Source organism: Neofelis nebulosa, chromosome 2, assembly GCF_028018385.1.
Source record: "Neofelis nebulosa isolate mNeoNeb1 chromosome 2, mNeoNeb1.pri, whole genome shotgun sequence".
NCBI lineage: Eukaryota > Metazoa > Chordata > Mammalia > Carnivora > Felidae > Neofelis > Neofelis nebulosa.
In genome coordinates, this window is record NC_080783.1 from 143,484,104 (window position 1) to 143,510,192 (window position 26,089).

The following is a 26,089-nucleotide window of genomic DNA, read 5'->3' on the forward strand; positions in this document are numbered from 1 at the left end:
TCTAAGTGATGCCTGATCTAATCTTTGAAATAGGCTATTAGTATACACACAATACTCTGGTTTAAAATGCTGAATTTTACTGTGTCTTAATTAATTCCTTTCTTTTCTTTAGGAGCATCTTCCAGAGCTCTTTGTACATTTTCAGTCTCAGAGTTTTCATACCTCAATGTATGCATCATCCTGGTTTCTGACTATCTTTCTTACGACTTTTCCATTACCAATTGCAACAAGGATATTTGATATCTTTATGTCTGAGGTAAGCTAGTGGGCAGACTGAGTGAAGGAATCATGGATTTAATCATTAGAGCAGGGTAGTGAGGAGAACAATATAGGACACTCATGTGTTCCATGGTTAACTACTTATAAGGATGCTCTCCTTTAAACCTGTAAAATACCTACCAAGTACTTGTTAGTTTCCCCATTTAATAAATGATAGATGAGGAAGCTGAGACTTAGAGGAAAGTTAAGTATCTTGTCTGTGGATACAGCACCTAAGTGGTGTAGTGCCTGCATTTAAATGCAGGCAGTCAAAATCTGGAACCCACAGTCTTTTGGGATTTTGTTTGTTTGTTTCTTTTTTTTTTTTTAAGAGCAATTGTGAGTATGAACTTAGGGAGAGGAGCAGAAGGGGAGAGAGAATCTTTTTTTTTTAAGTTTATTTATTTTGAGAGAGTGAGAAAGAGCGAGCAGGGGAAGCACAGAGAGAGAGGAGAGGGAGAATCCCAAGCAGGCTTCTCACTAACAGAGCCTGACTCAGGGCTCGAACCTACAAACTGCATGACCCAAGCTGAAATCAAGAGTCGGATACTTAACCAACTGAGCCACCCAGGCGCCCCTGACAGAGAAAGAACCTTAAGTAGGTGTCATGCTCAGCGTGGAGCCCAACACAGGTCTCGATCTCATGATCCTGGGATTATGACCTGAGCCAAAATCAAGAGTCAGATGCTCAACTGATTGAGCCACCCAGGCACCCTGGGGCCCACACTCTTAATCAGACCTCTGTATTGCTTCCTGATTGATTCAGGAGGTGAATCCATTCTTACTGATTCAGTGAGAATTAGTGAAAGGTGAAATTTGCCTTACAGTTAATATTATTGCAGTGCATCTGTTACCCAAAGAGCAAGAAGTAATGAGCATAATTAAGTTTCTTCTATTCTATGAATATTTTGCAGGTAGTTCTTTTAATTGTCATGGTCATGTAGAGTCATCCTTTATCTTTTATTCTGTATTTTGGGTGAGAAGGTAGGAAGTAAGGTTAAGTGACAAATGGTAGCAAGCACTTTAAAGTGTTATTAATAATAATTAATAACATCTTAATCAGGGGTGACTGGCTGGCTCAGCTGGTAGAGCATGTGACTCTTGATCTCAGGGTGGTGAATTCAAGTCCCACCTTAGTGAATTAAATTAAGTTAAAAATAAATAAATACAACATCTTAAACCCAATGTTAGTTGTTATTAACTACATCTTGGGATGATCAGGTTATATTACCTAATTAAATTAATTTAGTTTGGAGTCAGCAAACTGATTTATGTACTAATCATCCTGGTTCAAGTGTCAAATTCGTTCCTTCACTTATTTTTGTAAAAAGTTTTCTTGGAACATAGCCATGCCCTTTTGTTGTGTTGTCTTTGTCTGCTTTTGGGCTGTGGTGGCAGAGTTGAGTATTTGTGACAGTGACCACATGGCCCACAAAGTCTAAAATATTTGCTATCTGACTTTTTGCAGAGATGTTTGTCAGTTTCTAGTGTAGATCCCTAAATGTTTACCTTAATATTTTTTTGAATGATTAGTTTTTGTCAATGGAATAGTAAGAGAAGTTTGACTTTATGAAATGTGTTTCCACAGGGTTTAGAAATAGTATTTCGAGTAGGATTGGCACTTCTTCAAATGAATCAGGCAGAACTGATGCAACTTGACATGGAAGGGATGTTACAGGTAAGTCAGTTCGTGATTTCTTGAGTGTCTTTAGATTTTACTGTTAATTAGTTAACAAAAAACAGCACTAAGTAGTTCTTATGTTTTTCTTTTAATGTGTCTTTTTAGCACTTTCAGAAGGTCATTCCACATCAGTTTGATGGTGGCCCAGACAAATTAATCCAGGCAGCTTACCAAGTCAAATATAACTCAAAAAAAATGAAAAAGTAAGTATTTTATATTTTGGTTTTTAGTTATGGAGGTTTGTTGGAGCATATAGGAAATTACATAGAAACATCAAAGAGTCCAGTGATCAGTGCCATTTTCCTCTTCAGTTTATAGAAATGTAGTATTTTGTTTGGTGGTATTGGATAACATAAATCTAATGTTGGAATTTCATACTTCTCCCCTTTCCCATTCCACATTGACTGGAATTAGGAACCTGGTAAGTTTATACGTGTGAGTGTACTGTTACTTTGAAAACCACTTTTATGGTGTGATCCGCTTCACTGACACTCTTTTCCTCTCGACCCCAAAGTGTCACTTAAGTTCAGGATTAGCCAAGCCAATAAGATAGGTATGAAGTATACATTGAGAATTGAAGTTGTATTGTGTATTATTTTTGAATGAAACTTTTCTTGATACATATTTAATAGAAATTCAAGGTGTAAGCAGTCTTGGCTCACAAAGGTTAATTTTTGAAATATGGTAAAAGTACTAAGAATGACAACTCTTAATCCTCTAGTTTCTAGTGTTTAAATAAATCTAAGCTGGAGACCATAATTACCATTCCTGACACTAGTTTCTATTGTACAGGATGCCTTAAAATGCTAGCAATACTCTATGCTAGCAATTCTCAATACCTTCCCTGCTGTAGCATGAAATTAGTTTCATGTGTATGATATAACTCCCATGGGTGTTTCTACCCCAGGAAGTATATTAGAATATGAGTGAGAATTATGTTATTAAAATTAGCTCTAACTCACAAAAACGAGCTACAATTTATGAACTTTCACTATTATTAATACATTACTTGTGAAATTTCTAAATCATATTACACCATCATCTTGAGACATTATTGATCAAAAAGCTATTCTGCTCTGTAATTGAAAAAAACCTTTAGGAGCCATGTTAACTTCTAGATCTTGGTAAAACCACATTCATTCATTCATTCATTCATTCATTCATTATAATTTACCTTTATTTATTTATTTAAGTTTATTTATTTATTTTGAGAGAGAGAGAGAGAGTGAGTGAGTCTATCGGTGCAGGGCCTGAGACAGGGCTGGAAATCATGAACTGTGAGATTATGATCTCAGCTGAAACCAAGAGTCAGACACTGAACTGACTGAGGCACCCAGGTGCCCAGGTAGAACCACATTTAAATCACACTAGCCAAAAAGAAAATTTATTTTACTTTAATTATATATTACAGGATAACTGATTCTTCTTGTAGATTTTATTTGTGACCAATATAATCCCATTTCTGAAATTTTAGTTATTCTATTTACTTATTAATCTCTGACCCTCTACTTCATTCACTCCCTTCCTCATATGATGTCTCTGTTCCACTTTAAGATCTCTATTCTGATGTTTAATAGCCTTCCTCTGGTCTGAATAAGTATAGCTCCTCTGATGTTTTGTACATGTATTCATGTAGCCAAGTGTTGGAGAAAATTGCATAAACAGATTGCTGGCATTAAGTTCTATCTGCATTGCCACTCTAAGTATGTTTTTGTGTTGTCCTTGATGAATTCTCCCATTACCCTGGCAGTTATTTCAGATTTTACCATTTTCCCCAGATTCTTTCCCCATTTTGCCACATCTGCTCTTCAGATTATTTTACTTGTTAATTCATCAGCCATCATTTTCAAACTCCCTGAAGTTTTTTTCTCCTGTAACTTGCAGCTTGCAGAGTTAGCCATGTTTCTTTTCTTCCTTTTTAGAATATAGTATTTCTTTTCCTTTACAGTGCTAATTCATGATGTCATTTCCATCTCTTCCAGGTCCTTGCTCCACTAGTTGTTTCTCATTTTATCTTCATCCCCTCTTTCTGTTTAATTCTTCAATGTACAAAGGTATTTTTGAGTTCTGACTTAAAAGCAACAAAATACAACCTACCTCAACATAGCATTTCACTCTCCTTTTATGAAGCTTAATTGTGAAGGAAAGAATAGTTTGCTCATTAGCTCTAGATCATATTTCATTTGCCTTTTTTTTCAATTGGGATAATTTTCTTTTTTTTTTCTTTTTTTTTTTTTTTTTTTGGGACAGAGAGAGACAGAGCATGAACGGGGGAGGGGCAGAAAGAGAGGGAGACACAGAATCGGAAACAGGCTCCAGGCTCCGAGCCATCAGCCCAGAGCCTGATGCGGGGCTCGAACTCACGGACCGCGAGATCGTGACCTGGCTGAAGTCGGACGCTTAACCGACTGCGCCACCCAGGCGCCCCGGGATAATTTTCAAAAATACAGAAAGAGACACTGGAATAATAAAGAAATAATAGTAAAGAAATTATCATCTAGCTTGAAGAGTTAATATTGACCTCTTAAAAAATTTTAATTCCAATATAGTTAACACATGATGTTACTTTAGTTTCAAGTGTACAATATAGTGATTGAACATTAATATTTTGTCATTTATTTCATCTACTTTCCTAGTAGATAAAATTCTATTTTATTGGTAAGTAAATAATAGAAATCATGACATTTCACTCCTTCAATATTCAATATATAAAGCAGGATGAAGGGCATAGTGTGATGGGGTGCTATTTTAGGTAGAACATGGATAGGATATATAGACTGATAAGGTACCATTTGAGCTGACACTTGAGAGAAGTAAGAGAGGGAACCATTAGATTGTATTCCACGCTGAAAGAACAGTAAATATAACGACTGAGGCCAGGATGTAATTGATATAATTAAGGAACAGCAAAAAGCCAGTGTAACTGTAGCACAGGCAAATAGGAGTGTGTTGGCTAATGAAGTCCAGAACATAGTAGGGAGCAAAGGGTACTTAAACCTGGGCTGTTGTAGGGATGGGATGTCCACTCTCACCACTGTTGTTTAACATAGTGTTGGAAGTTCTAGCATTAGCAGTCAGACAACAAAATGAAATAAACGGCATCAAAATTGGCAAAGAAGAAGTCAAACTTTCACATTTGGCAGACAACATGATACTCTGCATGGAAAACCCGAAAGACTCCACCAAAAGAACTGATACATGAATTCAGCAAAGTCGCAGGGTACAAAATCAATGTACAGAAATCGGTTGCATTTTTATACACCAATAATGAAGCAACAGAGAGAGAAATAAAGAAACTGATCCCATTTACAGTTGCACCAAGAACCATAAAATACCTGGGAATAAACCTAACCAAAGATATAAAAGATCTGTATGCTGAAAACTATAGAAAATTTATGAAGGAAATTGGAGAAGACACAAAGAAATGGAAAAATATTCCATGCTCATGGATTGGAAGAATAAATATTGTTGAAGTGTCAATACTACCCAAGGCAATCTATACATTCAGGGCAATCCCAATCAAAATTGCACCAGCATTCTTCTCAAAGCTAGAACAAACAATCGTAAAATTTGTATGGAACCACAAAAGACCCTGAATAGCCAAAGTAATATTGAAGAACCAGAGTGGGAGGCATCACAATCCCAGTCTTTAGCCTCTACTACAAAGCTGTAATCATCAAGACAGTATGGTATTGGCACAAAAACAGACACACAGACCAATGGAATAGAATAGAGACCCCAGATTTGGACCCACAAATGTATGGCCAACTAATCTTTGACAAAGCAGGAGAGAATATCCAATGGAATAAAGACAGTCTCTTCAAGTGGTGCTGGAAAAACTGGACAGCAACATGCAGAAGAATGAACCTGGACCACTTTCTTACACCATTCACAAAAATAAACTCAAAATGGATGAAAGATCTGATAATGTAAGACAGGAAGCCATCAAAATCCTCGAGGAGAAAGCAGGCAAAAACCTCTTTGATTTTGGCCGCAGCAACTTCTTACTCAACACGTCTCTGGAGGCAAGGGAAACAAAAGCAAAAATGAACTACTTGGACCTCATCAAGATAAAAAGCCTCTGCACTGCAAAGGAAACAATCAACAAAACTAAAAGGCAACCAACAGAATGGGAAAAGATATTTGCAAATGACATATCAGATAAAGGGTTAGTATCCAAAATCTATAAAGAACTTACCAAGCTCAACACCCAGAAAACAAATAATCCAGTGAAGAAATGGGCAGAAGACCTGAATAGACACTTTTCCAAAGAAGACATCCAGATGGCCCAAAGACATGTGAAAAGATGCTCAAGGTCTTGCATCATCAGGAAATACAACTCAAAGCCACACTGAGATACCACCTCACACTGATCAGAGTGGCTAAAATGAACAACTCAGGAAACTACAGATGCTGGCGAGGATGTGGAGAAAGGGGAACCCTCTTGCACTGTTGGTGGGAATGCAAACTGGTGTAGCTGCTCTGGAAAACAGTATGGAGGTTCCTCAAAAAATTAAAAATAGAACTACCCTACGACCCAGCAATAGCACACTGGGAATTTACCCAAGGGATACAGGAGTGCTGATGCATAGGGACACATGTAGCCCAATGTTTATAGCAGCACTTTCAACAATGGCCAAATTATGGAAAGAGCCTAAATGTCCATCAACTGATGAATGCATTATGAAGATGTGATTTATATATACTGTTGGAGAACAAGAAGCCGGAGGCACCATCTTTAAGGAAAGGGACGGAGCAGCAAGGAACTGAAAACAGTTTCATTCCCAGGCAGAAAGCCGCTGGGACTGCACGTTCTTTCCAGAAGGACACCATATGGACACCAGGTCTGGGATTAGAATGTTTTGTTGGCACCAGATGTACTCATGACCATGCAGTATGGAATACATTGTAAGTGCATGACCTGTCAAGATGCCGAATAGTATGTTGTATGTGCTTGCTGTTAACAATTTGCAAAAATAAAAGAGGCTTGATCCAGGGGACTGATGCTTCAGCTCCTGGAGAGTCTTAGCTCCCTGCTTTGTAATTCTCTCATCACTGCACCTTTAGGACCTCTCTACATATACAATGGAATACTACTTGGCAACGAGAAAGAATGAAATCATGCCATTTGCAGCAATGTGGACGGAATGGAGGGTATTATGCTAATTGAAATAAGTCAGTCCAGGGAAGGACAGATACCATGTTTTCACTCATATGTGGATCTTGAGAAACTTGACAGAAGACGATGGGGGAAGGGAAGGGGAAAAAATAGTTACAAACAGAGAGGGAGGGAGACAAACCACAAGAGACTCTTATATACAGAGAACAAACTGAGGGTTGATGATGGGTGTGGAGAGGGGGGGAATGGATGATGGGCATTGAGGAGGGCACTTGTTGGGATGAGCACTGGGTGTTGTATGCAAGCCATTTTTACAATAAATTAGAGTAAAAAAGTAAACCTGGGCTGTTGTATAAGGAAGGGTATAAGGTAATTACTACCTACATGTGGCTATTTGAATTATAATAAGGATTTAATTCATCAGTTAGATTAGCTACATTTCAAGTGCTCATTACTTACTTACATTTGGCTAGTTGTTACCATATTGGATGGCACGTATCTAGAACATTTGTTGTAAAGTTCTGTTGGACATGTTGGCCTCCTCAGAGACCAGACTTATGTTTTGAGGGGAAGCCATTAGAGGATAATTAGAAATTATTTTAAAATTTCACTCTTTCTGCTGTGTAAAGAGTAGGTAGGGGTTCTCCAGGTGAAGAGAAGGAGGGCATTTTAGGTAGATAATATGTACAAAGGCTCAGAGGTTCCTTTAAGACAAAAAAGTTGGAAGCAGTCGTTCTTAGGCTTTGATTTTGGTTGTTAAAATTTTTTTGGCATACTTTTAAACTTTTTAAAAAGTTAAAATAATACATGTGTATGTAAGAAAATCCATACCTGGGGGCGCCTGGGTGGCTCGGTCAGTTAAGCATCCGACTTCGGCTCAGGTCATGATCTCACGGTCCATGAGTTTGAGCCCCGCATCGGGCTTTGTGCTGACAGCTCAGAACCTGGAGCCTGTTTCGGATTCTGTGTCTCCCTCTCTCTCTGCCCCTCCCCTGTTCATGCTCTGTCTCTCTCTGTCTCAAAAATAAATAAACGTTAGAAAATCCATACCTGTTTTTAGGGGGATCCATTTGAAAGTAAGTTGAGATACTGTGCTGTTTTTCTTAAATATGTGAATGAATGTGTACATCCTAAGAACAAGGATTTCTTTCTTTCTTTTTTTCTTTTTTTTTTTTTTTAGCAGAACCTAATAGTTAATCAAAAGAAATTATCATAGATACAGTACTATTACATAATTCCCCATGCATGTTCAAGTTTTATCACTTGCCTCAATAATATTCTTTATAACTGTTTCCCCTTCCAAGCCCTCCCAACCCTCTCTCCTGTCCACTCCCTACCCCTTTCTTACCTCCCGGGTCCTGGATTCATTCTAAGTACTCCACAATCATGAATTGCATTAGTTGTTGTGTCACATCAGTCTCCTTTAATCTGAAACAGTCCCTCCACTCTTTGTATTTCTTGGCCTTGATATATTTGAAGAGTACAAGCTAGTTATTTTGTGGAAAATCCCACAGTTTGGAATTTTCTGACATTTCCTCATGATTACATTCAGATCGTACATTTTTGGCAGGTATACCAATGATATGTCTTCTCAATTAACTGTGCGATGGACATATGATACTCGTTTGTCTCAAAATTGATGTTATCTCTAATCATTGGGTTAAGGTGATGTTTGCCAGATTTCACTACTATGAAGTTATTACTTTGCCTTTTATTACTAAGTATTTGCATCCAGATGCTTTGAGATTATATAACTTCCTGTTCTTTACCAAGCCTTCCCTTATGATTTTCTCACTCCCTCATTCCTGCTTTATTAATTGGCATTATACTGTAAGAAAGAGCTTCTTCTCTCTAATATATTAATTCATTTATTTATATAAGTGTGAATTTGTAGGCTCTTTTTTTTATTTGGTGAATTATAATCCATCACTCTCAAATTGTCTCTGCTTTGTCCAGTGAAACATATTCCCATGATTCTTTGAGAATATCCTTATTTAAGACAGAAAAAACTCTCTAGACTCCTCTTGTGCCTTACCTGCTCCTGCACAGGAACAAGTAATTTCTCCCAAGAGCCCTGGTTACTTTTAGTAAGCTTTGAAATGTAACCTGAATGTAATGGATAGACACTGAAGCAGTTTAGCTCTGGGCATTGCATGATCCAAATCAACATTTTAAAAATGTCATCCTGGTAATAGTGTACAGAAAAGATTGAATTATGAAACTGGCAGTAGAGAGAACAGTTACGAGGTTCCTGTAGTAGTTTAGGCAAGCTATTATGAAGGCCTAAAAATGCTGCCAGGAAAAGGGGAATAAAGTAGCTCTGTAGCTACTTTAAAGTATCTTTGTAGACATCTTATAAGCACACCTTGACCAACTGATCAAGGTCAAAATCAACAGTGATATCCTGGTGATAGTTTGTACCCTTGATATGATATGATGAAAATGGGACTGACTTCTGTGGTGTTCTTGCTCCAAACCCATAATCTCAATATAATCGTGAACAAAATTGAGGCAAATCCCAATTAAGGAATATTCTACAAAATGCCCAACCAGTACTCCTCAAATTATCAAGGTCATCAAAAACATGGAAAATTGGAAAAATTGTCATAATTAAGAGGAGCCAAAGAAGACACGATAACTAAATCTACTGTGGTACCCTGAATGGGATCTTAGAATAGGAAAAGGACATTAGACAGACTTAGAAATCTGAATATGGTATTGACTTTAGTTAACAGTGTATCAATATTAGTTCATTAATTGTTATAAATGTACTATATTAATGTAAGATGTTAAACATAGAAACTGGGGACAGGGTATATGGGAACTATATATTCTTCTCAATTATGTTGTAAATCTAAAACTCTTCTCAAAAATAAAGTTTATTAAAAAACACTCTCCATGCAGATGAAGATAGAACAATGTATTTTAGAGCATTGTTGAGGAATGAATTGAACATGCTTGGTGACTGTGTTGGGGTTAAATGATGACTCCTAATGTTTTGTTTTAGTAGCGTGAGTGAATAACGATAACATTTATCACTTGACATATAACAAAATACCCACTTAAAAATAGGCACTTGTGAAAACTGTGAACTTACTTCAACGGTGAAGCAATTGATCAAAGCTTTTTGCACCTCTTGAGAGTCTTTTTTATGAATTCTTTTGGATATCAAATTCTTTTAGATATACCAGAATAAGAGGCATGGTAATGTAGCAGTCAAGAGTATGACCTTAGGCAAGTTTTCCAACCTTCCTAAGCCTCAAAATGGGCATAACAACCTACATTAAAATGTCACTGTGGACAGAGGATTGTGGGAAGGTGAAGTATAGAAAACACCAGGAATCCGTCTCCCATTTAGACAACAGTTGCAGTGGCAGAATCTGATATAACTGATTTGGAACTCTGGGGTTTATTGAAGGTTTGTAACTTCTAGGGGAAGGGTTGGATGGTGAATTGTGCTCAGTTTGGTCACTTTCAACTTTCAGCACATTAACACCCTTGGTATCATCTTCCACCCTTCAGCCACATGGCATGCAGCTGTGTTTCTATTCCTGGAGCACCTGCATGCAACTTGGGGGAACCAGGGTGGACAAAAATGACCTTGTCTTCCAGATACTAGGGATCTGTGTGTTCTGATTGCTGGTTGCTGTGCTGTTTCTGATCACAGGTACAAGGAAGTGAGCAGTCATTGGTGTTATACCTCTCCCCATTGTTGTTACACTGCTTTCCATTGTTGCAAGTCTTCTATTCCTCCAGCTGAAATTGCAGCCAAGAGATTTAAAGGGCTGTCATCCTTCTCTTCCCTTTTTTTTTCTTTTTTTCCCCTTTTGGGAGCCAGACAGGAAAGACTAGGACACCGAAAAACAACTGCATATATGGGGGAAATTAGAAAGTGATTGTGTGTGCTCAGGCAAAGGCTCAGAAAGGTCTTAGGACACTTTACAGCTCAGGTTGATCATTAGCAAAAAGACAGCCTATAACAGTCAAAAGGACAAAACCAATAATGAGAAATAGCAAACTCTGGGGAGAGGGAGAGAATGTGATTTCCAGAGTTACCACATTACTAGATTCTAATATCTAGTTTTTAACAAAAATCACAAGGCATATGAAAAAAAGAGAAAGTATGGCCAAAGGTGGGGGAGGGGAGGAGAAGTTGACCCTTTAACAACACGGGTTTGAACTGTGCTCATTGACTTACATGCAGATTGTTTTTGATAAATGCAATACAGTACTGAAAATGTATTTTCTCTTACAGTTTTCTTAATAACATTTTCTTTTCTGCAGCTACCTTCATTGTAAGATTATTATATATATATATACACAAAATATATGTTCATTATGCTGTCAGGAACGGTTCCAGTCAACACTAGTAAAGTTTTTGCAGAGTCAGAAGTTACACATAGATTTTTAACTGCACAAGGGTGACAGCACTTCTGATCCTCATGTTATTCAAGGGTCAGCTATAAATAGAAACTATATCTGAAAGACTTGATGGCAGATGTAGTAGACAGAGATTTTAAAAGACGCTTAAAAAACTGAAGTTAGATGTGGGGAAAACCAAGAAAAAGATGTGTGAACAAAATGGAAATGTCAATAAAAAGATAGAAGACCTAAAAAGAAACAAACAAACCAAAAAAAACCCCTCTAGATCTGAAAGGTCCAAGAACTAAAATGAAAAAGAGTGATTGAGAGGCAGATTTGAGCAGGCAGAAGCGTAAGTGAACTTGAAGGTAGAATATTGGAAATTACTGTATCTGAGGAACAAAAAGATAAAAGATCAAAGAAAAGTGAACAGAGCATAGGAGGCCTGTGGGAAATCATGAAGGGTACCAACATACACATTGTGGGAGTCCCAGAAGAAGAGAGAGAGAAAGGGGCAGAGAGAATATTTGAAGATAGAATGGCTGGAAATTTCCCAGATTTTTTGAAAGACCTGGATATAAACATCTAAGAAGGTTCAAGAACTCCAAGTAAAGTGAAGTCAAAGAGACTCACACTGAGACACATCATAATCACATTTGCAAAAGGGAAAATTTTGAAAGCACAAGAGAAGCCAATCACCACATACAAGGGTTTGTCAATAAGACTGCAAGCAGAGTTCTCATCATAAACTTTTGAGGCCAAAAAGATAATGGGCCAATGTAGTCAAAGTGGTAAAAGAAAAAAATAAAAAAATTGTCAACCAAGAATCCTATATCTGGCAAAACCATCCCTCAAAAGTGACGAGAAATCAAGACGTTTTCAGACAAAGCCAGAGGGAGCTCATTACCAATTGACCTGCCTTGCAAGAAATGCTCATTCCTGCAGTGTGAAAGTAAAGAACACTAGACAGTAAATCAAAGTTGTATCAAGAAATAAAGATCTCAGTTAATGTAAACACATGGGCAATTATAAAAGCTGTTATTGTAACAGTGGATTATTACTACTTGTTTTCTACATGATTTAAGAGACTAATACTTTAAAAAAGAACAATTACTAGTCTAAAAGCTAGTATTACTGTAATTTTTGTTTGTAATTCCAAATCCTGTTTTCTATATAATTTAAGAGTAGATATTGTCTACCTAAAACTAATATGATGCTGTATGTTAACTACACTGGAGTTAAAATTAAAAAAAATTTTAAAATATCTTAAAAAGTGATTATGACTAATACACACACACGCATGCACAAAGACTAAATCAGAAAGAAATGGAAAATCTGAGATCTATAGTAAGGTAATTGAATCAGTAATCAAAAGTCTTTGGACAAGAAAACCCTGTTGGCTTAACTGGTGAATTCTACTACACGGTTTTTTTGTTTTTTGTTTTTTTTTAAACGTTATTTTACTTTTGAGGGAGAGACAGAGCACAGTGGGGGAGGAGCAGAGAGAGAGGTAGACATGAATCCAAAGCAGGCTCCAGGCTATGAGCTGTCAGCACAGAGCCCAACATGGGGCTTGAACCCACGAACTGCAAGATCATGACCTGAGTTGAAATTGGACGCTTAACTGACTGAGCCACACAGGCGCCCCTACTACACATTTAAAGAAGGACTAACATATTTTCAAACTTTTTCAAAAAATAGGAGGGAATACCTCCTAACTCATTTTATGAGGTCAGCATTACCCTGATAACAAAACCAGATAAAGGTACTACATGAAAAGAAAACTATGGGTAAATATTCCTTGTAAACATTGATGTAAAAGTCCTCAACAAAATACTGAATAAACCAAATTCAGCAACATACTAAAAGGACTATACACCACTGTCACATGGGTTTTATTCCTGGAATGCAAGGATAGTTCAATGTACAAAAATTTATCAGTGTAGTTTTTGATAAAACTCAACATCCTACCATGATAGAAACACATAACAGAATAGGAATACAAGGCAACTACCTCAACAAAATAAAAGCCATTCCCATATATGAAAAACCCACAGCAAACATCATACTCAGTGGTGAAAGACTAGAAGTTTTTCTCCTAAGATCAAGAACAAGGCAAGGATCCTTGATACTGCAATTTCTGTTAAACATAGTATTGGAAGTAGCAGAAGAAATAAAGGGGAAAAGAAATAGTCATCCAAATTGGAAAGGAAAAAGTAAAATTATCTGTTGACAGACAACATGATCTTATATATAGAAAAACTCTTCTACCAAAACAAAAAAACCCAGAGCTGATAAACAAATGCAACTAACTAGTAGTAAACAAAATTAGTTGCATTTCTGTACATTAGCAGTGAACAACTTAGAAGGAAATTAAGAAAATTATTCCATTTGCAATAGCATCAAAAATCATAAAATATTTCTTTCACCCTTTTTAAAGAAATTTATATTTTAGTTAACATTCAGTGCAATTATGGTTTCAGGAGTACAATTCAGTAATTCATCACTTAGATACAACACCCAGAGCTGATCACAAATGCCTTCCTTAGTACCCATCACCCATCTAGCACATCTCCCATGCACCTCCCTCTGTCAACCCCAAGTTTGTTCTCTATCATTAAGAGTCTTTTGTGGTTTGTTTCCCTCTTTTCTTTTTTTCCCAAGACTAAAATATTTAAGAATTAACCAAGGAAGTGAAAGACGTGTACAATGAAAACTAGCAGAATGTTTCTGAAAGAGAACATAAATAAATGGAAGCATATTCTATGTTCATTGATTAGAAGACTTAATATTGTTAACACATCAGTATTACCCAACGTGACCTACAGAGTCAGTGCAGTCCCTCTCAAAATCCCAATGATATTTTTGCAGAAATAGAAAACTCCATCATAAAATTCATAAATAAACTGAAAGAACCCAAATAGCTAAAACCATCTTAAAAAGGACTACAAAGCTTGAGGGCTCATGCTTCCTGATTTCCAAGCTTACTACCAAGCTATCATAATCAAAACGGTACTGAAATAAAGACAGATGTATAGACCAAAGAGCTCCAAGAAATAGCCCCTTACATATATGATCAAATGATTTTTGACAAAGGTGCTAAAACCATTCCCTAGGGAAAGGACTGTCTCTTCAGCAAATGATACTGGGAAAACTGGATATCCACATGCAAAAGAATAAAGTTGGACCCTTATTTAACAACATATGCAAAATATGTCAAAATGGATTGTGGTGCCTGGGTTAAGCTCAGTTGGTTAAGCATCCGACTTTTGCTTGGGTTGTGATTTTGCAGTTTGTGAGTTTGAACCCTGTGTTGGGCTGTGTGCTGACAGCGCTGAACCTAGAGCCTGCTTTGGATTCATGTCTCCCTCTCTGTTCCCCTACCCTGTTTGCGTTCTGTCTCTCCCTCTTTCTCAAAGATAAATAAACATTTAAAAAAATTTAAAAAGTCAAAATGGATCAAAGATTTAAATGTAAGAATTGAAACTATAAAACTCTTAGATGAAAACATTGGACAAAAGCTTAGAATTACATTTGACAATGACTTCTTGGATTTGACAGCAAAGTCTCGGGCAACAAAAGAAAAGATAAACAAATTGACCTTTGAGAAAACTAAAACATTTTGCACATCCCAAGACACTCTCACTAGACTAACAAGGCAACCTACAGAATGAGAGAAGATATTTGCAAATCATGTGTCTGATGAGCGACTAATATCGACAATGTATAGAGAACCCCTAAACCTCAGAAGCAAAAAACAACTGGATTCAAAATTGGCAAAAGTCTTGAGTAGGCATTTCTCCAAAGAAGAAATACAAATGATCAGTAAGCACATAAAAAGTTTCTCAACACAGGTATAATATAGATGAAACTTGGGGACATTATGCTAGGTAAAATAAGCTAGTCACAATAGGACAAATACTGTGTGATTCCATTTATATGATATACTTACTATTTTCAAATTTATAGAGACAGAATGTAAAATGGTTTTGCCAGGACCTAGTGAGAGGGAGGAATGGGATTTTATTGTTTCAAGGGTATAGAGTTTCAGTTTCATAAGATGAAAAAAAAAGAACGATGGACATGATGGTGGTGTTGGTTGCACATTATAAATATATTAAATATCACTGAACTGTATATTAAAAATGGTTAAGATGATAAATTTTGCTATGTGTATTTTATCACAGTAAAAAAAAAAGTTATCAGTTAATTGAGACTTTATAGTAAATAATAGATTTTTATCCTTTGAGGGAGAATTTGATTTTTGACAGCAGTTATAAGTTTTTGGGGGCCTGGTCTTGTTAGTATTAGGAGTAGTTAAACTTGTTACTTTTTATTTTTTTATTAAAAAAATTTTTTTTTTAAGTTTATTTGTTTATTTTGAGAGAGAGAATGTGAGGAGGGTAGAGGCCGAGAGAGAATTCTAAGCAGGCTCTGCAGTGTCCATGCAGAGCTCAATGTAGGGCTCAGACTCACAAACCGTGAGATCATGACCTTGGCTGAAAGTAAGAGTAGGATTCTCAACCACCTGAGCCACTCAGCGCCTAGTGGTTAAATTTGTTATTAACAATTTTGGTCCACAGTAAGACCTAAGAGTAACTTGGAGTAATTTTTGTATGGCCTATACATCTTGTAAAGATAATTTTACACTTAGAGCAGAGCTGCAAAAATAGTACACTGCATTTGCTTGTTATTTTTCTTTTTTTTTTTAGTTAATAATTTTTAAATTTACATCCAAGTTAGTTAGCATATGGTGCAATATGATTTCAGGAGTAGATTCCTTAATGCTCCTTCCCCATTTAGCCCATTTGTCCTCCCACAACCCCTCCAGCAACCCTCTGTTTGCTATATTTAAGAGTCTCTTAAGTTTTGTCCCCCTCCCTGTTTTTATATGATTTTTGCTTCCCTTCCCATATGTTCATCTGTTCTGTATCGTAAAGTCCTCATATGAGTGAAGTAATGATATTTGTCTTTCTCTAATTTCACTTAGCATAATACTCTCCAGTTCCATCCATGTAGTTGCAAATGGCAAGATTTCATTCTTTTTAACTGCCGAGTAATACTCCATCGTATACATATACCACATCTTCTTTATCCATTCATCCTTCGATGGACATTCGGGCTCTTTCCATACTTTGGCTATTGTTGCTAGTGTTGCTTTAAACATTGGGGTGCACGTGTCCCTTTGAGACAGCACACCTGTATCCCGTGGATAAATACAATTGCTGTGTCGTAAGGTAGTTCTAGTTTTAGTTTTTTGAGGAATCTCCAGACTTTTCCAGAGTGGCCGCATCAGTTTGCATTCCCACCAGCAGTGCAAAAGAGATCCTCTTTATCCACATCCTCGCCAAGATCTGTTGTTGCCTCAGTTGTTAATGTTAGCCATTCTGACAGGTGTAAGGTGGTATCTCATTGTGGTTTTGCTTTGTATATCCCAGATGATGAGTGAAGTTGAGCATTTTTTCATGTGTTGGTTGGCCATCTGGATGTCTTCTTTGTAGAAGTGTCTATTCATGTCTTCTGCCCATTTCACTGGATTCTTTGCTTTTTTTGGTGTTGAGTTTAATAAGTTATTTATAGATTTTGGATACTAACCCTTTATCTGATATGTCGTTTGCAGATATCTTCTCCCATTCTGTCAGTTGCCTTTTAGTTCTGCTGATAGTTTCCTTCGCTGTGCAGAAGCTTTTTATTTTGATGAGGTCCAAGTAGTTAATTTTTGCTTTTGTTTCCCTTGCCTCTGGAGACGTGTTGAGTAAGAAGTTGCTGTTGCTGTGGTCAAAGAGGTTTTTGCCTGCTTTCTCCTCAAGGATTTTGATGGCTTCCTGTCTTACATTATTAGGTCTTTCATCCATTTTGAGTTTATTTTTGTGTATGGTGTAAGAAAGTGGTCCAGTTTCAAACTTCTACATGTCACTGTCCAGTTTTCCCATCACCACTTGCTGAAGAGACTGTCTTTATTCCATTGGATATTCTTTCCTGCTTTGTCCAAGATTAGTTGGCCATATGTTTGTGGGTCCATTTCTGGGTTCTCTGTTCTGTTCCATTGATTTGAGTGTCTGTTCTTGTGCCAGTACCGTACTGTCTTGATGATTACAGCTTTGTAATACAGCTTGAAGTCTGGGATTGTGATGCCTCCAGCTTTGGTTTTCTTTTTTCTGATTGTGTTGGCTATTCGGGGTCTTTTGTGGTTCTATAAAAATTTTAGGATTGTTTGTTCTAGTGTTTGTTTTTTCTTACTCTCCTACAATTAGTGATACTTCTTCAGTCTTTATCTTTTGTGACTTTGATACTTAAAAAAAATTTTTTTTTTAATGTTTATTTTTGAGAGAGAGAGAGAGAGTGCAAATGGGAGAGGGGCAGACAGAGAGGGAGATACAGAATCTGAAGCAGGCTCCAAGCTCTGAGGTGTTAGCGCAGAGCCCATTGTGGGGTCGACCTCATGGACCATGAGATTATGACCTGAGCCGAAGTTGGATACTTAACCAACCCAGCCACCTAGGTGCCCCAAATGTTTTGTTTTTTGAGAGAGAAACAGCACAAGCAGGGGAGGGGCAGAGAGAGAGGGACACAGAATCCGAAGCAAGTTCCAGGCTCTGAGCTATCAGCACAGAGTCTGACATGGGGCTTGAACTCACGAACTGTGAGATCATGACCTGAGCTTATTTTGGACACTTAACTGGCTGATCCACCCAGGTGCCCCTCATGACCTTGATACTTCTGAAGTGAGGTGTTCAGTGGTTTGTTGGTTTTGGTTTGTTTGATGATTTCTCTTGATTAGATTGAGGATATGCATTCTTTGGAAGGATATCATAGAGGTGAGGTACTGTTCTTGATACATCTTAACAGGGTGCAAGATGTCAGTATGTATCATTGGTGGTGTTAACCTTAATTAGTTAGTTTAGGTGCTGTCTACTAGGATACTATACTACAAATTTACTGTTTTTCCCCTTGTCATTTCTAAATATTCTGAGAGAGATACTTCGAGTCTATGCTTGAACTTTACCCACTAATTTTAGTGTCCATTGATTTTTCTTGCCTGTGAGGGTTGCTGTGAAATTCTAGTGGTGATTTTTATATTCACCTCATTCTTTATATGTTTACGAATCCTTTTGTTAAGAAGAGTTGTTCGTTTTCCCCATTATAAGTTTTTTACAGTCACTTTTTGTACTTGTTTTGGTTAAATTCCAATTGAACTCTACCAGTATATTTTAATTTGAGGAAGACTGACAGTTCTTTTAATAAGTTTAGGATTGTTCAGTTTAGAATATAATCTGTAAACTCACTTCTTTGGTGCATTGTATATATCACTTTCTAAAGTTCATTTTTGTGTGGGTCTCATTTTTTGTTATTTGTAAAGTAACTTTTTTTGGTAGGAATCCATGTAACTATTCAGATGATTTTTCTAAAATGAAGTATCTCAAGTTACAAGTTGGGAGAACCTAGTGAGTTATATTTTGTATTAGTATGTGGTTTAAAACCTTTTAATTTAGTAACTATATGGGAGTAAAAACATACCTTTATTTGTTTTTTTTCCTTCATAGGCTTGAAAAGGAATATACTACAATAAAAACTAAAGAAATGGAAGAGCAAGTTGAAATTAAAGTAAGCATCTCAGGACTTTTAAAAGTACGAAACATAAATTTATTGAAGTCAGTTGTTTTATATGTATGTGTGTGTATATATATATATATATATATATATATATATATATGTTATGTTGATATATTTGATATATTTATTTTCTGTAGCAAATTTAGCAATAATGTTTATATTGACTTACTGGTAAATTGATTTACCATCCCACTAGATTATAGTTAAAAATGAACCTTTCAAAAACCAGAATAATGTAACAAGGGGTTTTCTTTCTAGTGTGAGAGCAGCTTTATTTCCAGATTTGTTGATGGGCCACCAGGAGAAAATACTTCTGTGGGGAAGATAATGATCACTCCATTTAAGCATATTTTAAAAAATTGCAGAGAAGTTATTCCATAACATGCATAGATTAACAGCAGTGTAGTCTAAGGTAGATCAGACTCGTTGCACCAGAACTAATTATGGCTGCCTTAGAGCTGCGGGAAACTTGGGCTAATTGAATTTTCTCATCCGTAAGCCAAGGTTATACTTTTGAACTCTCCACAGAAATAGGTGGAGAAATAGGTAGATTGCCAACTTAAGGGATATATAATCCTATATATACCTTAAAATTCTTATTTGTACCCCCTTTAGGCTAGAAATTCTTAAGCTGAGGATCTTTGGCTTTGTTTGAGCTGGGAGTTAAGGATAGTTGTATTGGCTTTATGCTGATATTTTAGGATGGGGATAATGAGTAAGAAGCATGAGTTAATGAAGGAACTCAGTGACTCACTGATCCAATTTCTTATCTGTCTATATTCTCCCCCTTAACACACACATGCACATGCAAATAAAATAAGTTTTGAGTGTCCCCACCTTTTTTTTTTTTTTTTTTTTAAACTCTTAATGTGTCTGAGTTTTGATTTAGACCTGGCAAGGCATTAGATGATTAATTACCTTACTTATACTTAATTAGCCATGTCTTAATTCACCTTTGCTATAAAATACCACTTCATTACTCACATTCCACAGGTCCTTTTTACAATTAAGGGAATGAGCCCTCTTAAATTGGCATTCTTTCTTGACCATGGTCCTACTCAAAAGCCTCTTTGGGGACAACCGCTCCTATTTTTCTTTGTGACCTCTTTCTCATCTGTCTCCTTTTTCTAGGTGTTTTATTTTCATTTCTATCAGTATTCCCTGTCAATTGGAAATAGATACTTCTACATTTTTGAGAGAGAGAAGGAAAAGACCCGTGTGGATGTTTTTCCCTCCTTTTAAAAAATTCTGTCACCCAACTGCTGCTCTACCATTTGCTTTTCTTTTAGGTACCATGAGTAAGAGTAATATTAAATCATATCCTCCACTTCAACCTACTGAAAGTGGAAAAGTACGTCATCCTGATGAGTGGGGAGAGAGTATGGGTTATCGCACACCACGAATATTCGGAACTGCAAATCAAGAATCTGAGGATGGGAAGCCATCCTGTTCATTTCACCATGCTATGTGATTGCAAAAAAAAAAAAAAAAATCACAGATCTATGAACCATCTTTGCTCTTAAAGAAATTTCTTCTAAAGTTAAATCGCATGAATAGTGGTAATACCAAGAGGCCTTTTCAGAAAGATCTTTAGCACAGTTTATCTTGTATTTGAATTTTTTTTCAAACTTGAGTTTTTGAGGAAGTTTTATAGTTCATATATACCTCACAGAATACTTTTGAATGCCAGCTCCATGTGTCTTAGGGAAAAACAGATGGCATAAGTATTTATAGAGAAGAATCTCGGTGGGGGAAAATGAAAAGTTCAAAAAGTTAGTCAACACATTGGATAAATAAAGTCTGCTGATGTCAGGTAGTTTGTTCTTTTATAAAATTTTGTTTCCATATTGTTTTTTTCTTACTCTTGTACCATTTTCATCTCTTTCTTCACTCCTGCCCCCCAAAGGACAAAGCCACAATAATTTTTGTACTCTACTTTTTGTTTTACTTTATATAAGCTTGAGTCTCTCTGATGTTTTACTTGAACCTGGCAACTCATCTCAGTCATAATCAGATGACCATCTCATTTACAGTTAGTTATCCATGTATTATTTGAGCCTTTCTCTTCAAAGGGATGTGCCACTTACTTAATCATTCCCTTTTCCCTTCCCCCTAAGGTCCCTTGTACAAATAAATGAGTTCTCTTAAACTAGTGCTTTCTTGCCTTGGTCCTCCTCAAAAGCCTTCAGAGAGAATCTTACACTGTTTTTTACACAAGCAAATAGTATATGATCATCAAATTATTTGATGTTTTGATACGGAAGTAAAAAATCAGCCATTGATGTGTTAAGGTTTCCAAGGTTTCCTTTTTTTTTAATTCTAAGACCTTGGGGTTGTTGACTTTTTATTATTAGAGTTGTATCTGGAAGCTCTCTGATGAAAATGTAACTTTTAAGTATTTTCTACCCCCTCTCGAAGTATTATAGAAAGGTTTTGTTAATAATGGTTTCATATGGAGAATCTTACATTTTATTGTGTGAAATTTTTTGTTAATAGAAACAGCTTTATCAGTATCTTCTTCCAATCTATTGATGTTCCACCTGAGGGGGAGGAGGTAAGAAATATTAAAATTCTAGCTTATATTAGGGTACCTCACAAATCTTTAAAAAAGAAAAACCTTTATTCCTCCACTCTATTTAAGACTGACATATGAACTAATAATCTAATATTCATATTTAAATTTTGTGCTTTGGGAACATAGAGTTTTAAGCCCTACAAATAGGAGGAGTTAGAGATTCTGACTGGTTTTTAGCCAGAAGTTAAATTATGAAGTATTCTAGATATCCTGGAAAACAGAGAATAATATAAAAACACTGTGTATTAACTGCTTGGCATAAAAAAATAAATGTTATCTGAATTACCCAGGAATTATATTTAACAGTCAGTGTGAAGTGTTAGTAATGACACGTTTATTTAACACTTAATATGTAAAGGGTCCTTTACAGGCATCATCTACTTTTACTCTCCTGATAACCTCATGAGAGGGTTCTTAACTCATCTTTTTGAGCTTCAGTAAGCTCAAAAATATGCTAGTGGTCACATTGCTAGGAAATGGTGAAAGTCAAGGATTTGAATTCTGATTTATGTTTTACTAAGACCCATATATATTATGCACTGTGCTGCTTTCCAAAAGAGTCTTAATGCATTGTGATATAAGAAGGATTTGAATGCCCAGTTTTCTGTAGCATCACAAACTTTTCATTAAAAAACTAATGGCTACGTAATAATATCCAAAGGGATTTATTCAAGAAGTCATCCATTTAAAAGATACTTGCAGGGCCTACTACATGTCCAAGCAGTGTTCCAGGCACTAGATATGTGTTTCTGATATATACCAATTTATGTGCTCATGGAGCTTGCATTCTAGTATGGAAGTCAGACAATAAACAAAAAAGTAAAATATGTAATATTTTAGATGATGATAAGTGTTAAATGGAGGAAAAAAAAAGCCCCCTCAGGTAAGGGAGAATAAAATGGTAGTTTTTGGATTAAAAATTTAGAGAAGTTGACCAGATTACTTTTGAATGAAGATCTGAAGGAAGTGAGAGAGCTAGGTATATAGATATCTTGAAGGAGAGCAGAATCTGGTCAGGACTGTACCCCATGAGGAATAATAAGGAGACCATGGTGGATGGGACAATATGCATGATGAAGAAAGTGACAGGAGGTAAGATGTTGTGCAATGCAGATAGTGTAGGTTGTTGAACATGTGAAGACTTTGGCTTTTAATTTGGAGAACCATTTGGGGTATTAGTGGAGGAAGAGAAGATCTGACTGAAGTTTTCATTGGATCCCTCTGGCTGCTGTGTTGGGAGTAGATTGCAGGGGACAGGAAAACTAAGTAGAGGCTGATGAAGTACTGCAGGGAAGAGATGATGGTGGCTTGTACTGACTTGGTAAGAAGTGATTGTTTTCTGAATAGATTTTAAAGATAAAGCTGACAAGCTGATTGTGGAGGTGTGAGAGGGTTAGGAAGTGAGCATTTTGGCTTTAGTATGTAGAAAAATGGAGTTTCCACTACTTGAGATGGAGAAATCTACAGGAGGATCTGGTTTGGGGATGAATATCAGGAGCCCAATTTGAGATATTTTAAGTATCAGAAGGCTAGGAGATATTCAAGTAGAGCCTTGAATATTCAGAGTTGAATTTAAGAGAGGACAGATTTAAAATATGAATTTTGCAGTTATTGACAGAATGATGACAGTAAAAGCCATGAGAGTGGATGAGATTACCTGGGGGATGAGTATAAATGAAATAGAGAAGAGAGTTCAAGAGCTGAGCCTGAGAGTAAGCCAACATTTAAGTTGGAAAGATGAGAGCAAAGCTGGAGAAAACTAGGGAGGTATAGTATCCTAAAAGCCAAGAGAAGAGTGTTTCAAAAAGAATGATTTTACTGTGTCAGTGCTAAGGAGTATTCTTGTGAGCTGAAAATGGAGAAACAAATGAATTTATCAACATGGAGATAAACTGGAAAAGAGCAGAGAAGTGGTGAGAACTAAAATTTGAATGAAACAAGAAAAAATTGGAGATAGGGAGTATCAATATCTTTCAGGGGTTTGCTATAAAGAAGAGAGAAATGGGACAGGAGCTTAGAGAGAGGGTCACGACATTTTTTTTTTTTTATTATAAATTTTTTTTTAAACGTTTATTTATTTTTGAGACAGAGAGAGAGCATGAACAGGGGAGGGGCAGAGAGAGAGGGAGACACAGAATCCGAAATAGGCTCCAGGCTCTGAGCTGTCAGCACAGAGCCTGACACGGGGCTCGAACTCCCGGACCGTGAGATCATGACCTGAGCTGAAGTCGGACGCTTAACCGACCGAGCCACCCAGGCGCCCCGAGGGTCACAACATTGAGGAAATTTTGGTTTTTCTTTACTTTTTGTTAAGATGGGAGAAATAACCACATTTTTATGGTGATAACCGAGTAGGAAAAATTTATGATGAGCGAATTCAGGGGTAATTGCTGGAGTCATCAGGGTTTAGGATTTAGCTCATAGGTAGGAGATTTGGTCTACTAACATGGATAGTTAATCCACAATAATGAGAGAATCTAAAATATATGGGAAAAATGTAGGTAAGATGTAGGATGTGGTTGTGGGAGTTTGCAAAGTTCTGTTATTGCTTCAATTATTTTAGTGAAATTAGAAATAAGATTATTAGCTGAGAGTGACAGTGGGGTGGAGGGTTGCTGGTTTGAAGAAAGAGGTGCCAAGTAGGCAACAGTGATCTGAGAGGGTGAGAGAAGGAACAGACTAAGGAAATAAATAAGAGTCCAACTGAATTTAGTGATGGTTAATTTAAGTAAACGTCATGGTTTTTATTTTTCTTCAGTCATACTTACCAGCATAGGTGCAGACACAGAGTTGTCAGTATGTTGACTCAGTAGTTGTTTTACCAGGCAAATGTGCTAACTCCTAAGGGAGAGTGGGCAAAGGGGAGGATAAAGGCAAGGGATCATCTATGATGATTGGAAATTAAACTTTGTAAAGAGGGAAGAGAGCACATCAGAGTGGGGGACAGTGAAAAGTTTAGGATCAGTGAATTGTCCAAGAGGAGGATTATTAAGTTTAGGTTATTTCATAAAATGAGTAAGCTGGCAAAAATAAATTGAGTTGTTACAAAGTAAAATTCCCCCATTTTGGTATATTTTGTTTTTTGTTTTTTTTCATTTTTCGGTATTAAAAAGCGTGCATATAGTTTGAATGTTTGCATATAAAGTTTTCTGGCACCTTATGTTTTCTTAGCCAGTTGTAAAAAGTAGAATTATTGAATTATAGGATATTAGTATTTTTAAGACTTTTGATATGCACTCAGTAAATCTCTTAAAGGGTTTTTCCGGGGTATCTTCTTTTTGGCAGTGAATTTCTATTCCACTAACACCTTGGTGGCTACATTGGGTGTTTCATTCTGGCTCTCCATCTTCATCTCATTTTCTCTTTTCTAACTTAGTAGGGCAAAACTGTCTCTCCCTCTCTTTTTTCTTAAGTGTATACATCTATTTAGTCTTGTTCTTTATGATGTTTACTTTAAAGTTTAGAAAACATTCTTAATTCACTCTGGGAAATATGATTAAAAAGATACTCAAAAATTAGAAATCAGTCAAGTGATAGATTTTAGTCTACTTTCCTATATATCAGCAATAAACATTTCAAAAATATCTTAGAAAAAGAAATTCCACTTAAAATAAGAATAAAAGCATATGTAAGAACCACCTAAATGAAAAATACGTCATCACTGAAAAACTTTGCATTAAGGCATTTAAAAAAGCTGTGTACAGGGGAGAGACACAAAGAACTCCATGTTATATAAAGTTATGATTTTCCCCATCAAATATTCATTAGCAAATCCAGTCATTAAAAAAATCTAAAGAATACTTTAAACAACAGACAAAAGTTAAAAAATAGTATCCGTGCCTGACTTCAACAATATTATGAGCAATGCTTATCATTAATCAAGTTTTTGGTGTTATGCTGTCTCATTTATGGGAAAAATTTTTTCATTCCATATCACTGTATGTTTTATTACTCTAAGTTTCTGAATTTTTTTTTAATGTTTATATTTGAGAGAGAGACAGAGTGCAAGCTGGGGAGGGGCAGAGAGGGGGGAGACACTGAATGCAAAGCAGGCTCCAGGCTCTCAGCTGTCAGCACAGAGCCTGCTGTGGGGCTCCAACTCATGAACTGTGAGATCATGACCTGAGCTGAAGTCAGGCCTTTAACCTACTAAGCCATCCAGGCACCCCTACTCTAAGTTTCTAGATGAGTAAATGGAGAGTCTAAGATGCTGAATGTTAATGGTAGAGGGAGTATTTGAACCTAAACCTACCTAACTTCAAAACACACTATCTTAACTAACTTAGTAAACTAGTAGTTAAGGTTTTTGGAGGATAAATAAAATATAAGAATGGAAGAAATTAGCTCCACCAGATGTTAAAGGGGATTACAAAGGTACAATTACCAAAATACTGTGGTACTGGTTCAAAAAAGAAACACTCAAAACTTAATAGGTAATCCTGAAATAGTCTTTAATACTGATAAAGCCTATTATATTTAT

General features: G+C 36.4%; 1 protein-coding gene across 17 annotated transcripts in view; it reads left to right on the forward strand.

The window, feature by feature from the left end:
• The window catches only part of EVI5 (ecotropic viral integration site 5), a 234,951-nt gene that overhangs the window by 89,675 nt on the left and 119,187 nt on the right, over positions 1-26,089 (forward strand). For 14 of the 17 annotated variants that reach the window (XM_058716565.1, XM_058716550.1, XM_058716551.1 and 11 more), the window contains 4 exons: positions 113-256; positions 1,847-1,936; positions 2,045-2,142; positions 18,965-19,049. In XM_058716565.1, coding sequence (XP_058572548.1) covers positions 113-256; positions 1,847-1,936; positions 2,045-2,142; positions 18,965-19,049 — 417 coding nt within the window. The remainder of the gene's footprint in view (positions 1-112; positions 257-1,846; positions 1,937-2,044; positions 2,143-18,964; positions 19,050-26,089) is intronic. The other 3 variants (XM_058716555.1, XM_058716560.1, XM_058716562.1) reach the window with 1 other exon arrangement.